We start from the raw sequence: 14872 nt of genomic DNA, 5'->3' as shown, positions 1-14872 counted from the left end.
TCTAACTACTGATCCAGAACATATTGCTGACCGTAATGAACAGTTAATATATAGGTGTGCATCTGGCTTCTATTTTTTGTGTAATAATAGTCAGAGTGTACACAAGATATAGAGTGGCAATCATGAATGGGCTGTGATCAGCAGTTTAGAGAATTTTGTTTTACAGTGGTCACATGGACCCAAAAGTGGTCACACCTTTTCAGTAGCTGTTAGTTGAATTATCATTTCACCAATAACTTTCTACCAACCTTTTTTACCCCATTAACTGAGCATGTATGTGTTCTGAATAGCTTTAGAAATAATTTTTTTTTTTTCAGACAAATTCCCCAATTTGTCTTGTGTTCTGAATGGGGAGAAGCAGGCAAAGCTGCTTTCAGATACCTGTAATGGCAGCTTATCTAATTTTTTAAATGCAACATGCCCGATCCTTTCTCCCCATTATCTGCCTCTCTCTAAACATCATTCAAAAGTCAATGCATTCAAGATGATTGGCCTCAGTAGTGGGGATCTGTAAGTTTTGCAGGCTATTGTCTGTGTATAGCCAGCCGCGTTCGGCAATCTCCATTAAAGCTATACATATTGGAGGTGGATGAGATAGATGACGTCACGTCTAGTGGGATGCATGAGCGATTGGTAGATGTGATGTCACCATCTCCGCTCTCTTCCCTATGTGGAAGTGAACCAAGCCAGGCTGTGGAGTCGGTAAGCCAAACCTCCAACTCCTCAATTTCCATGACTTCGACTCCCTCATACACGGCTCATGTTTAAGTGATAAATTTACTGTAGCACAGATTCAGCTAAAAGTCTAGACCCTTAGATCAGGAATAGGACAGACATTTATAGGACATTTCATAACTTTCCCAAATTCTTATGAAAAAATATGCGGTCACATGACTGCACGCTGTAATTACTACCCCCAGGAACTGACATCACTGCCCACATGATCCCTGCAACCATAGCAACCGGGACGCAAGCAATACACATTGCACAGAATGCAGTCACATGACCACTACTGCCGCGATGTACCCGCCCACAGTCCTTAAAATCTGCCTGGATCTGTGGCCTGGGTTGGTTAAATATATAAGATTGTGGGTGTATATGCCACGGTAGTAGTGGTCATGTGACCGCATTCTGTGCAATGTGTAGGGTTTGCGTCCCAGTTGCTATGGTTGCAGGGATCATGTGGGCAGTGATGTCAGTTCCTGGGCGTGGTAATTAGAGTGCAGTCATGTGACTGCATACTGTGTGATAGCTTGTGCACTTATAACATACAAGGGATAGGAGGTCGTGATGGGTTCTTTGGTGTCCATGGAGATGAATCTCTGAGGGGTTTGGTTCATTTTATCCATGCCACCAGGTGAGATATATATTTTTAGTGTTAAGGTTGTTCATCTATGACTCTACAGAAGGTGATTGGTGGTCGGTGTCCGGGACGATGATGCATCTCACTGATTGGTTGGTGGGCGGTTTACACCTAGGTTAAATGTGTTTACATACTTGTTAAGCATTATATTTTCCATCTATTTATGTAACGATATATTGCTATGTTTGTATATATTTTGAAGTACTCTGTATGTGATGATGTTTCAGTGGGTGGGCCTCGTGTAGTGATTGGTCTGTTTGTTCACCACACTATATTAGGCCACCATGTTTGACTATGTGTATGCTGTTGATAAAGACTCCTTGGAGTTGAAATGTTGTGTGGTCTTTTTGACATGGCGGAATAAAAAAGGTTTATAAACGTATGACACCCTGAAGTGGATGCTGTCTGTTTTCCTTGCTCTTCACCAGCTGAAATCTATCAGTAATTAGAAAGCAATCCTGACACTTAGGGGGCAGACAGACGACCATATTTCTCATGCGAGGATCACATCACAATCCTCTGACTTAGTCGGCTCTCCTGACCTGAGCTTGACAGCTGCATAGAAATACATCACGCTGTCATGCTCGGGTCAAGAGAGGTGTCGGGCCAGTCCGTACACTGCGATGCGATCCTCGCACAAGATCTATGGCCATCTGTCTGCACCGTTGGTGAAAAATATGAGCTGGTTCAATTGATGGCCTGTAAAAAGGTCTCATTACCAAGGTGTCACAGAAGAAACTTCTCATGATGGGTAAAACTAGTGAGCTGTCTCAAGACCTTCACAACCTTATTGATGAAAAGCATACTGATTACATTGGTTACAGAAGAATTTCTAAACTACTGAAGGATCCAGTGAGCCCTGTTGGGGCTATAATTCAGAAGTGGAAAGAACATCATTTCACTATAAACCAGGTGCTCCATGTGAGGTTTCAGACAGAAGAGTGAGAGAAATTATCAAGAGTTGTCAATCAGCCAAGGACTACCTGTGGAGAGCTACAGAAAGACCTGGAAACAGCAATTACAATTGTTTCAAAGAAAATAAGTAATGCACTCAACCTCCATGGCCTGTATTCACGCTCACCACTCAAGACTCCATTTCTGAACAAAAAGCATGTTCAAGCATGTTTAAAGTTAGCTCAACATTTAGATAGGACTGTGAAATACTGGGAGAATATAGTCTGGTCAGATGAGACCAAAATTGAACTCTTTGGAGGCCAAAAAGAAATGTATATCTCCCCAAAAACACCATTCCACCAGTGAAGTTTGGAGATAAGAACATAATAGTGTTGGGCTGTTTTTCAGCATACAGCACGGTCAAACTTCATAAAATTTTAAGGAAGGATGAATGGACAAATGTACCGAGACATCGTTGATAAAAATCTGCTGCTATCTACAAGGATGATGTGAGTGTGGGCATTTCAGCAAGACAGTGAAACCAACTGAGCGTTTCCTTGGCTGTATTTGGAATCAGAGAGGGAAGATAATTCTGCTAGAATGGCCCAGCCAATCACCGGACCTGAATCCAATAGAAAATGTATGGAAGTAACTAAAGCTCAGATTTCATAGGCGCCCACGGGACCTCTAGGATGTAAAGTGTGTGGAAGTATGGGCCAAAATCCCACCTGAGCAATGCATGCAACTAGTTTCTCAATACAGGGGGCGTCTTAAAGCGGTCATCAGCAACAAAGGCTTGTGTTAGAAGTATTACATTTCAGTAAGTATGTTTAATTGCTCATTCTTGTACATAATTTTAATTTATGGACATTTATGGTTTGATTTCTTTACGTGTGTGGATTGGATGGGTTGTTGCTGACATCTGGTGAAATTTCATGTCCATGGCGCCTTCAGAAATATATTTACTTAGAAAATTGGTGAAGTGTTTGATAATTAATACTTATTTCACTGCATGTATATTAATACTTATTTCACTGCATGTATAATTGGTGAGATGTAAAGTCATACTTGTGCAAGGCTTAAAAAGCATTTTGAGATGTACGTTGAGCAGTTATTTTATGGTTAAGCTGATGGTCTACGTGACTGGTCATGACGGATCAGCATCCTCAACCAGAAGTAACACAAGAATGGAGTTTACCTTGGAATATGAAGACTCCCTTCTTTCAATACTATAATGATTGAAAAGAGACCTAATTTATCATTTCAGATAATCTGCTGAGGACTGCTAGCCAGCACTCCGATAGCAGCGGATTTGCTGAAGACACATCTGGTGACTGTCTGACAAATTCTCTTCCGGTAAGAAGTCGTCATGTTTTATTTTTCTTATTTTTTTCCCTTGGAATTAAGACTTTTATTGTAATACACACAATTGCTTAACTTGTAGGCAAATTATTCAATTACAGGTACCCATGTTTGAAATATTCCTTTTCCCTCCTCTCTATCAGAAGCTGACCTATTTAAAAAATGTCTTCGTTAAATCTAAAATATATAATGTATATATTAGTTTACATTTTTGTTTCTTTTTACATGTTTGAGTTGTTGGTTTTCCTTTTAATATAAATTTGAGATGGTGCCTAAATGTAGAAGTGTTGCAGTTTTCACACTGGCCAGTGGAGCTATTCTGTACTCATACTTTGTGTTCTTTCAGGTAGTCCTCGTGTACCACAATAGACTGACTTTCAATCTGTTTTTGTATTGAAACCTCTAAGGCTATGTGCCCACCATCAGGAAGAGCAGCGTTTTGGACGCAGCTCACCTGCGAAGTGTCCAAAACTCTGCGTTCTACATTAGAAGTACAGTGGATGGGATTTATAGAAATCTCCTGCTCACTGTTCTTCTATTTAACGCTGCATAAACTCACCCTCGGTGCGGGTTTACGAGCCGCAGCCTGTTAATTATCTGCAGTGGAGATGCTAGTTTCACCCATAGCCATTCATTAGATGATGGTAAATCCGCATGGTTCAATGAACACATGTGGATTTAACTGCGTGATTAGAATGCAGCGTTTTATTTTGAACTTTGCAAAAATACACTGTGTCCAAAACGGTGGTATTTGTAAGAGAGATCTACGGCAGTCTGTCTGCACTCTTAGTGAAAAATATCAGATGGTTCAACTGATGGCCTGTAAAAAGGACTCATTACCATGGTGCCACACAAGAAACTTCTCATGATGATTTAAACTAGTGAGCGGTCTCAAGACCTTCGCAACCGTATTGTTGCAAAACATACTGGTTACATTGGATACAGAAGAATTTCTAAACTACTGAAAGTTCCAGTAAGCCCTATTGGGGCCATAATTCAGAAGTGAAAAGAACATCATTTCACCATAAACCAGCCACGACCAGGTGCTCCCTGTGGGCACATAGCCTAAGGGGTTTGTGTGTGTGTGTGTGTGTGTGTGTGTGTGTGTGTGTGTGTATAGGGCATTGTGAAGGGAGGGAGAGCTGTGAGAACACCTACTGTGATTAGTGGACCCTGTGTTATCCGCTGTATGTAGAGGGGTCATCTGACAGTGATCGTGCCTCTGCACTTGAGAAACTGCTGAAAACTCTTCCTGAAAGGACAGGAACAATGGGTCAGAAACTGCCGCAGTGGCCAGAGTGAATATTACAAGATTACTAAAGTGTTTTTTTTTTTGTTTTTTTCCCCCATACAGATCATGATATGAAAAAGCCAAATATGAAAATACATGTGTAAAAACCTAATTTGAACAATGGGTCATTTTCAGATGACTCATTCCCTTCTTAGTATGTGCAGTAGTGAAAAAACCCTTTGTGCTAAGTTTATGCCTATGGGAGGGCCTGTATCCGGTCCTCAACATGTGCTATAAAAATTGTTAAATAGTAAGCATCCCAACAGGTTTTAATACTTTTGCACTCATATCAACAGTCTTCTAACAAGAGATTTTTAATACAAAGCATTTGCTGCTCCTTTTTCTTGGTGTAAATCCGCTTTTACATTTTTTAGAATCAAAATGTTATCATTTTTAATGTATCAGAACGGACATATTTTGTTCCTCTTTTTAAACATGTTTGCATGTTCTTCTTTATCTACTACTTTAACGCGGACCTAGTTCCTCTAATGTTTGGACCGTATTCATTACTGTTACTTTCCCTTTGATCTCCTATTTCTGCTTTTTGTTCTTAGGTGCAGGATTCTTTGCAGGCCATGGGAAGCAGCGCAGACAGCTATGACAGTGAAACTACTGTAACCTCCACAGGAGAGGACCTAAGGACTCCACTTGCACTTGATCAGTCGGAATCCATTGACCTGGATGATGAGTTCCTGACTCCTATTGACTTGGGAAGAAATGCTTTTTTTTCCGAAAAAGATTTGGCTACATTTAATATCAAGGTTGAAATGACATACAATCAAAATGAGGAGCTGAAGTCTAGTGAAGACCTTAACTCTGCTGCCGAGGACTCTCGTGACCTAAGTGAAGAAGACTCCGACTTACAAGCCGAATGTACGGCTGATAGCGAGTTGGAAGTAAACAGCGAATATGACTCCATTTCTTACACCACTCATCACATATCAGAAGCATTGGACAGTTTTCCTGAATATGATAGGTTTCCTGGTTTGGGTAGTTCAGAATCTCGGTCTCTGGATCGGGTTAATGTGGCATTACAACGGGCACAGAAGAAAACGTTTGGTTCAGAAATAGCGGAATCCAGAACTGGACGCAGCATGGTCACTTCAAAAGACCTGTTACACCGGAGGCTTAAGTTTTCCAACTCTGGGTACCCGCTGCGACGGACTCAATCCCTGCCCTCTCCACTGCTAAGTCCTGTAAGAGTGGTTTCCAAAGTAAACATAGTTTTAAATTCCGGAAAGGCAGCAGTGTGTAGCCCTCCATCATTCTCTTACAAGTATACACCAGAGGAAGATGAACTGTCTGAACAAACCGAGGAACCTAACACTACAAGTAAATCTAGAGTCTTCACTTCTCCTGCTTCTGATGCCAGAGATGCACAGAAAAGTGGCATGGGACAAATCGCGGAGGATCCGATCCGTAGACCGCAGTCATGTAATGCCCATGCCCCATCTCACAGGTCACAGTCTTCCTGTTCACTTCATTCCCTACAGTCCGATTGGCACGAACGGCCGCTGTGTGACCATGCAAGAGCCTGGAGCACGCACAGTGTCCCAAACTTTTCTGGTGCATCTTGCGGTGCGCTCATGTCCCCATTTTCCTGTCCAGTTAATCAGAGATTTGGCTACGGGTCTCTTCACCGATCTTGTTCTGGGTGCTCTTTACCGTTAAGTTCTCCACCGTCCACTACTGAAATGCAACTTCGGAGAGTACTGCATGATATAAGAAGCTCCCTGCAAAATCTTTCTCAGGTAACGGGAAGTGGTGCGTCTTCAGGGGTTACTGTAATGCAACCAGTCATATTAAAAAGTCCAATAGTAGGGAGCCTTGTGTAGCCTTTAGTCCACTGCTTGTATGTCTGGTGACATAAGGATAGTGTAGGAAACCAGCTGGAAGCTATCCGGGGAAAAATAAACTGGAAGCCTCTATATTTGTCTTCCTTGTGGAGGATATTTTTGTGAACGTCGCATTAAATAAACAGCTCTTCAACTTGTCTGTGAAAATGGAGACCACACAGGGGGCTAAAAGGCGCACACCCCAAAAGTTTTATATTTTTTAAAGATTTTCGTGTGTAGTTTATCGTAGCCCACGAAAATGACCAAAATTTATATAAAAAAAAAAAAGCTTGACTCTATAAAGTCTAATGTATATATCGGATATCTTGGTATCCTGGTCCCAAAGCCTTGAGATACAGTAATGTGTACAGACAAGTTTACTTTTATTTCTACATCCTGTGTCTGTGCACTTGGTTGAATGTGTCCCGGAGAAGCTCCCAGCATACATGTGTACGTTTCCATTCACCCGTCGGAGGCCGTATCCCTTTTTGGCCTCTGGCTGGTATGAATTGGCATAACCTATTAAACTGTAAAAGAAAGTGCTGCACTTTCCTCTAAAAAAATAGTGTACCAGTATGTCTCTTCATAATGGATGCTGTGACAACCATCCATCTTAGGGCTCCAAGTCTCTGGCCTCCGTCAGACTTGCACCTCCATGAGTATATTTGCGCGACAGTAAGTGCATGCGCTTTTATGCAATTTAGCCTAAATCTGTTTTATCTTCGGACATAAAATGCATAGATTAATTATTATATCATATTATTTTTCAGCACCCTGTGATGCGTGGACATGACTTGACTGCTGGCAGTTACAGCCAGAAATCCTCTATTCTCTCTCTGTATGAAGTGAGTGCTTTCTCTTTATTTTGATCCTTTTTTATATGAAGTTTTTTCTGAAGTGTATAATTGTATGTTAGAACAATATTGAAACATGAGTCCTCAGTAGTTTATACCTTTTTTTTAATGGCTAACTGAAAAGATGGTAACAATTAGGAAGTTTTCGAGACTACTCCGGTCGCTTCATCAGGGTCAGTATAACACCAAATCTGAAGAGTCACATATTTATTATACTCAACAGGACACAGGAATAATGCAGTAATAACTGTGGCTTAGTGGTTAGCACTGTTGCTTTGCAGCGCTGGGGTCCTGGGTTCAAATTCCACCAGGAGTTAAATCTGCAAGGAGTTTGTATGTTCTCCCCGTGTTTGTGTGGGTTTCCTCCCACACTACAAAGACATACTGATTGGGGCTCACAATCTAGATTCCCTATACGGACAGTGCCAGAAATGTATGTAAAGCCCCCGTCTCACATAGCGAGATCGCTGCTGTGTCACAGTTTTGGTGACGCAACAGCGACCTTACCAGCGATGTCGCTATGTGTGACACTTTGCTGCGATCAGGCCCCTGCTGTGAGGTCGCTGATCGCTGCAGAATGTCCTGGACCATTTTTTAGTCTTTGCCCTCCCGCTAGTCAGCACACATCGCTGTGTGTGACCAGCGGGAGCAGCGATCAGGCTGGTAACCATGATAAACATCGGGTTACTAGGGGCACACGCGCACTTAGTAACCCGCTGTTTACCATCGATACCACTCTGCTACGTGAGCTTCAGCAGGCTGGTAACCAGGAGCAGGACATCATGGAAAGATTCTTTCCGTGATGTCGCTGCTCCCCTGATCGTTGGTGAGCCTGCCTGTTTGACATCTCACCAGCGACCACATAGCGACGCAGCAACGATCCCTGACAGGTCGTATCGTTGTTGGGATCGCTGTAGCGTCGCTAAGTGTGACGGGGCCTTTAAGCGCTGTGGAATTAATGGTGCTACATAAGTGAATAAAATTAACAAATGGGACTAGTGACGGGAAGGGGAAAGACAGTCATTGCAGTAAATAGTAGAGGAGTTCTTAGATCAAGAGTGTAAAAGTTTTATTGTCCTGAGCTCTGGTTCAGGGTTGTGATCCCCCATGAGGTCTGAGGAGCACATTCCTTAAAGGGGTTGTCCACTAATTTTTCATTGGTCGAGGTCTGACACCCGGCACCTCTGCCATTCAGACATTGATGACCAATAAGCTGTTATCGGTGTCAGCGGCAGGGTACTGCGCACATCTGCCGCCTATTCAAATCAATAATGGGCAGATGTACAGTACCCTGCCGCGGCCACTATCAGAAGACTGCGGAGCCGAGCAGTTCTGGCCTGATCAGTTTTGGCAGAGAAAGAAGCAGATTTCTCTGATTAGATTACAAAGTTGCTTATTTCCATGTGTACTATTGATTGATGAAATAAAATAAAAAATACTATGCCTGATGAGAGCAGGGTAGTCTTGACAGCTATTTGTTAGCCATTAAAAAGGTAACCGGGAAGATGGTATCAACCACTGAGGACTGTTAATACTATTCTATTTACTGTCAACATGGTAGAAAGATATATCTTTCCTGATCTAATTGTATGTTGTCCTTCAGAATACATTCCAGGAGCTGCAGATCATGAGAAGAAGCTTAAATTTATTCCGGAGCCAAATGATGGACCTGGAACTGAACATGTTACGGCAGCAGACTATGGTTTATCAGCATCTAACCGAAGAAGAGAGGTGATTTAGGTTTTGTAAGGGTGTATGTGATCACCAATGTATCAGGACTTACTGTTGTCACAGTGCATGCTGGGACACTAAAGCGAAGAGTTATCAGGGGGAACAGGCTACTGTCACTGCCCCTGCCTCTCCCTGAAACCAAGCGCCATAAGTGACTCAATTCAGGGGCTGAGCTAGTGCCTGTGCAGTGTGCACAATGACAGCGTGCTCTCTGCCGCCTCAGATCAGCAGTAATGAGCCAGCAACCGAGCGGTGTCAAAATACCCAGCGTACAGAAACGAGTGACAGCTCCCCGCAAGTGACATCACTGGTCTGTGCACGCCAGGTATTCTGACAACACTCTCCTGACGGCTTGTTACTGCTGATCTGAGCCGGCAGCATAGAGCACTGTCATTGTGCACATCACCTAGCTCAGCCCCTGAAACGAGTGTCACCGATGGAGCTTTGTTTCAGGGAAAGGGCAGGGACTGTAGCAGTGACCGACGCCTCTTCCCCCTGACACTTCGTTTGAGTATCCTAGCATGCACTGTAATTCTCAAACGAACCGTCAGCAAAAAGGAATTAGGGGAAAAAAATAAAAAAAGCAGTTGGTGTAGATAAAGAATTTTTAATGGAAGTATATTCAAAAATAGTTTAGATTATGGCATTAAATAGGGATTTAAAATGGAAATGTCTTTGCTTTCGGGCCACCTCTTTAAGCTTCCAAAACTACAGTATAATCAAATGCTTTTGTTTTATTTGCATATATAGTCCTTGCTGATGCCTGAAAGGACCTGACTGATTTATGTATTAGATAAGTGGATACAAGAGTAAATTTGCTAAAGTCTGCTTTCTGCTGTAGGTATGAAGCTGATCAATTGCAAAGTCTGAGGAACTCTGTCCGAGTAGAGCTTCAGGAATTAGAACTACAGCTGGATGAACGGCTCCTCACCCTTGAAGAGCAGCTCCGTAGTTTTCACGTTTCTTCTCCTTTCCAACGACAAGCAGCAATGGTTCGTTTTTTTTTTCCCCATTTTTTTAATACATTATTATAGAGATGACCGGATCAAGCGAAATTCTAATTCACCTATATGTGAAGATTCTTCTAGGAAATTCAATTAACAGAAAAGTTATTCTTTGAGAATGTAATGTCCTTCATGCTCTAAGGTCTATCCAGACTGCAGAGAATAAAAAATAATATAGAAAAAACAATGATCCTTACTCTTCCAGCCCCACCACTCCTCAGTCACCCGTCCAGTCCTTTGTGGCACTTTCTATTTCTTGCTACTTGCATTGACTTGCACCGTGACCTTTCATGTGTATGCACAGGACCGTACAGTTTTGAAATAAATTGGCTAGGGACCACTATTTTGGTAAATGCAGATCTTCATAATATTTGAGTAGCATTCAACTCCTCTAATTGTTTGCTATAAAAAAAAAAAATTTTTGTAGATTAAATTAGTTACAAATGCAAATGAAGTTTAATTATGCTTTCTCTTTTAGGGAATGTATGGCGGAAGAGGAAGTACAGACAGTTTGGTATTTTCCACTCCACTGAATGTCATAGAACCAGTAAGAACTTTTTTCTTAACTTCTTACTATTTCATAACCTACATAAAGGGATTCTTTCACCCCCAAAATGTATTTTAAACTTGCTATACAGTGATATAGGGGACTTGAACCCTATAAAAATGAATGGGTATAACTGCACCAAGCTCTTGGCTATGCCAAGATGGCGCCACAACCCCTCATTTGCATTCAAATTATGTTTTCAGACACTAAACCAGTTATTAATAGTATGATTTATATAGGGGGCTTAGTTCCCCCATATCACTGCAAATTAACTCTTAAAGAGAGTCCGTCAGCCCCAAAATGCATTTTAGAGTTTATCAATCTCATACATTTATGGCATATTCATGAGTTCTCCCAAAAAAACGTGTCAGATGCTAGTCTCAAAAATTGATAAACTGTTTTCGGGACTCCCTCCAAGAGTTGTGAAAAAAGACTTGCTGCACTCTGGTGCAATGGCCAGTTAAAGGTCCTCATTCTCCAAATAGGTGTGGATTCCACCACTGGGCCTTTTATAGAATCATAAAATGTTAGCGTTGGAAAGTACCTCCAGGGTCATCTGGTCCAACCCCCTGCTCAATGCAGGATTCACTAAACCATCTCAGACAGATGTCTGTTCAGCCTCTGTTTGAAGACGTCCATTGAAGGAGAACTCGCCACCTCTCGTGGCCGCCAGTTCCACTCATTGATCACCCTCACTGTCAAAAAGTTTTTTTTAATATCTAATCTGTATCTTCTCCCATTCAGTTTCATCCCATTGCTTCTAGTCTTTGCAGAAATGCTCTGGATTTTTCCTGAGCGTTTCTGCATCTCCCTGGCAGAAAAAACGCATGCGGATTGTACTTGCTTTTTTCTTGCCAGGGACAAGCTGATGTGAAGCGTTCCTCACATGCATTTCCGCATGCGGGTTGTCAAGCGCTTTCCAAGCGATTTTAGCATCACTTGGAAAGTGTTTGACAACTTTGTCACACTATATAAATCCATGCCGGTTGCATGAATTTATATAGTGTGACCATAAAAGAATGGTAAAAAATAAATATTATACTTGCCTTCTGATGGCCCCCCGGTCTCCATAGCAATCCGTCCTGGCTTGCCGGCAGCTCGTGGTGGACTAAAAGGACCTGCGGTGACGTCATTTAGTCATGTGACGGGTCACGCGACCGTCTACGTCAGCAATAGTGTGACCCGTCACATGACTAAATGACATCACCGCAGGTGCTTTTAGTCCACTGCGAGCTGCCGGCAAGCCAGGACGGATCTCTATGGAGACTGGGGGCCATCAGAAGGCAAGTATAATGTATACTTTTTATCTTTATTCTTTTTTTTTTTTTTTTTTTTTTTTTTTTACAGGTACTATGTTACCTGGGTCTGGAGGAGAGTCTCCTCTTCTCCAAACCCGGGTACCATCCGCACATTGAATCCGCATGTGCAGATGCAGTGATGCAGATGTCATGCGGTCCAATGCAAGTCAGTGGCGGCGAAAACGCCGCAATTTCACAAAATAATTGGTAGTGCTGGTATATTTTCGCAATGATAATCCGCAGCGGAAATTTCTGCAGCATGTGCACAGCACATGCGGATTATCGTTGGGGAGCATGGCAGGCCTTCTACCATGCGTTTTTAAGTGTTGCTGCAGCGGAATTGCCGCTGCGGAAACGCTTAAACGCATAGTGGGCACACAGCCTTAAACTGATCCCTCTACAGTGTGACAGACCTTGAGATATTTGTAGACAGCTATTAAGTCTCCTCGCTGTCTTCTCTTCTGCAAGCTAAACATTCCCAAAACCTCTAACCGTTCCTCATAGGACATGGTTTGCAGACCGGTCACTATTTTGGTCACTGTTCTCTGAGCTTGCTCCAGTGTGGTGCCCAGACCTTAAACTCGTCTATTAGATTTAATGGCAAATCCTATGTGCATTCTCATTTTAGCAGTCACTATATCCAATCTTTATGTATTACACATTAATTTGTGTGTTCTGTTTTTATTTACTAGGTGAATGAGCTGATTAGAGAGCAGAGCCATCTAAAATCAGAGCTAGGTTTAGAAGATTCAAGATTGGAGCATGGAGTTGATCGGTGTGAATCTGTTTTATCCCCAGCACCTTCTGATTCTTCCTCTGTTTGCTCCAGTTCACTTAATAAATACAGGAAAGGTCCACTAAAGTCTTTGGACTCCCTTGATAAACCCAAAATCCAAACTTTGCCAGGAAAAGCTGTATATCGTGCTACTGTAGCTTTGACTCCAAGTCCTCCAACCAGAACTGGAGCCAGTGAGAACTTGACAGAGGAGTCACCAGAGGAACATGGGAGCCTAAATCTGGAGTCCACAGAAAAGCGAGAATCAGAATTTTACCAACCTGTTGCTGAAGCTGGTCCACGTTGGAGTCCTGAAGAAAATCAAGAATTGCAACAAGTAATCCGAGAGGTAGGTTACAGTATCTCAGACACTAATTCAAAACGGTTGCTTAAATGGAATGTGTAATCAGAAAATAACCAGTTGATTTAAGGGTATGTGCACACATTCAGGAATTGAAGCAGAAATTTCCTGAGCGTTTTTGCCTCTCCCTGGCAGAAAAAAACACATGCGGATTTACTTGCGTTTTTGACTCGTTTTTACTTTTTTTTTTTTTTTTAAGCGGTTTTTGAGCATCAATGAATGATTTTTGGAGCTAAATAAAGTTATTTGGTGGGACATTGCTTAAGCCCTTGGATTACTATAAGAACTGGGGTAAGTATTTTGGTTCATTTAAATGATTAAAGAATGGGTCTGCCATTAGGCAAACATTTCCCTGGCCATTAAATAACATTTCACAGCTGGTTCATTAGCCACTACATTCCCTGATCAGCACGCAGCAGCGATTTGGACACAATATATTTATGTTGCATCCAAAACGCGGATTTCTAATGCTGCACTTTTGTTGTCGGTACATGTGAATCCACTACATATAATGACACTTCAATCAGTCAATATCTGCAGCGGAGACTATAGTGTCCGCTTCAGAAATTGACATTCTGCGGGTGAGTTAGGGTATGTGGCCACGGTCAGGAGCCGTTACAGGTTTGACACTGTGTGTATATACAGCGTCCAATCCGCAGCGTCCAGATGTTACCACATAGTGTATGGGATCTCTAGAAATCCCATATCCGCTATGCTTGCATAAGAGGCTGCGAATCACTCGCTGACACTGACATTTCAGGACCGCAGCAGGTCAATTTCTCTTGCGGAGTCGCTAGTCTCCACAACAGAAATTTGACCACTAGAAAGTATTGAATGCGGTAATTCTCCATGGTTCAAGTGGCGTGGGCTCCCACGTCATTTTTATAACCAGCAGAGGGAATGCCGACCGCTGGGGGTTGGTATTAGTAGCCGCTGAAGGGGCCATTAGCGAACAATGTTTTCTGGCCATTAATATCAGCCCACAGCTGTTTGTTTATCCTTTACTGGCTAGATTACAGGGGGACCCCAGAAGAAAAATTGACGTGGGGTGCCCCTATAAAATCTAACTAGCAAAGGCTAAACTAGACAGCTGTGGGCTGATATTAATAGCCAGGGAAGGGGCCATGGATACTAGACCCCTTCACGGCTATTAATATCACCCCTCAGCAGTCCCAGAAATGGCGCATCCAGAAGATGCACCAAATCTGGCACTTAGCCACGCTGTTCCCACTTTAGCGGTGGGGTAATGGGGTTGGAGTTCACATCAGCCTTGTATTGGCGGCTGACGTGAAGCCCAGGTTAGTAATGGAGGGCATCTATAAGACTCCCCCCATTACTAACTGCGTGGTAAAATGGTCACCGCTTTTTCAATAAAAGACACGGCCCGAATAAAGTGTTTTAATGAAATAAAACACACACAGTTCTACAATTTTTTTTTTTTCATTTATTTATTTTTTTTTTTTTATTACACGCCTCCGAAGCCCGCGATCTCCTTAAAAAAAAAACGTAAAAAAAACCAAACCATATTCCTCACCTGTCCACCATCAACGACGCAGT

At 42.4% G+C, this 14872-nt stretch overlaps 1 protein-coding gene across 1 annotated transcript in view; it reads left to right on the top strand.

The window, feature by feature from the left end:
- ITPRID2 (ITPR interacting domain containing 2) overlaps positions 1 to 14872 on the top strand; it is a 76720-nt gene that overhangs the window by 55213 nt on the left and 6635 nt on the right. The window contains exons 11-17 of the mRNA XM_073646794.1: positions 3525 to 3613; positions 5465 to 6661; positions 7516 to 7590; positions 9203 to 9330; positions 10172 to 10322; positions 10813 to 10881; positions 12872 to 13303. Coding sequence (XP_073502895.1) covers positions 3525 to 3613; positions 5465 to 6661; positions 7516 to 7590; positions 9203 to 9330; positions 10172 to 10322; positions 10813 to 10881; positions 12872 to 13303 — 2141 coding nt within the window. The remainder of the gene's footprint in view (positions 1 to 3524; positions 3614 to 5464; positions 6662 to 7515; positions 7591 to 9202; positions 9331 to 10171; positions 10323 to 10812; positions 10882 to 12871; positions 13304 to 14872) is intronic.

This window comes from Phyllobates terribilis, unplaced genomic scaffold, assembly GCF_046119375.1.
Source record: "Phyllobates terribilis strain yellow unplaced genomic scaffold, ASM4611937v1 Scaffold_9__5_contigs__length_417890890, whole genome shotgun sequence".
Lineage (NCBI taxonomy): Eukaryota > Metazoa > Chordata > Amphibia > Anura > Dendrobatidae > Phyllobates > Phyllobates terribilis.
The sequence above is the reverse complement of the archived record's forward strand: the minus strand, read 5'-3'. Positions and strand labels throughout refer to the sequence as shown.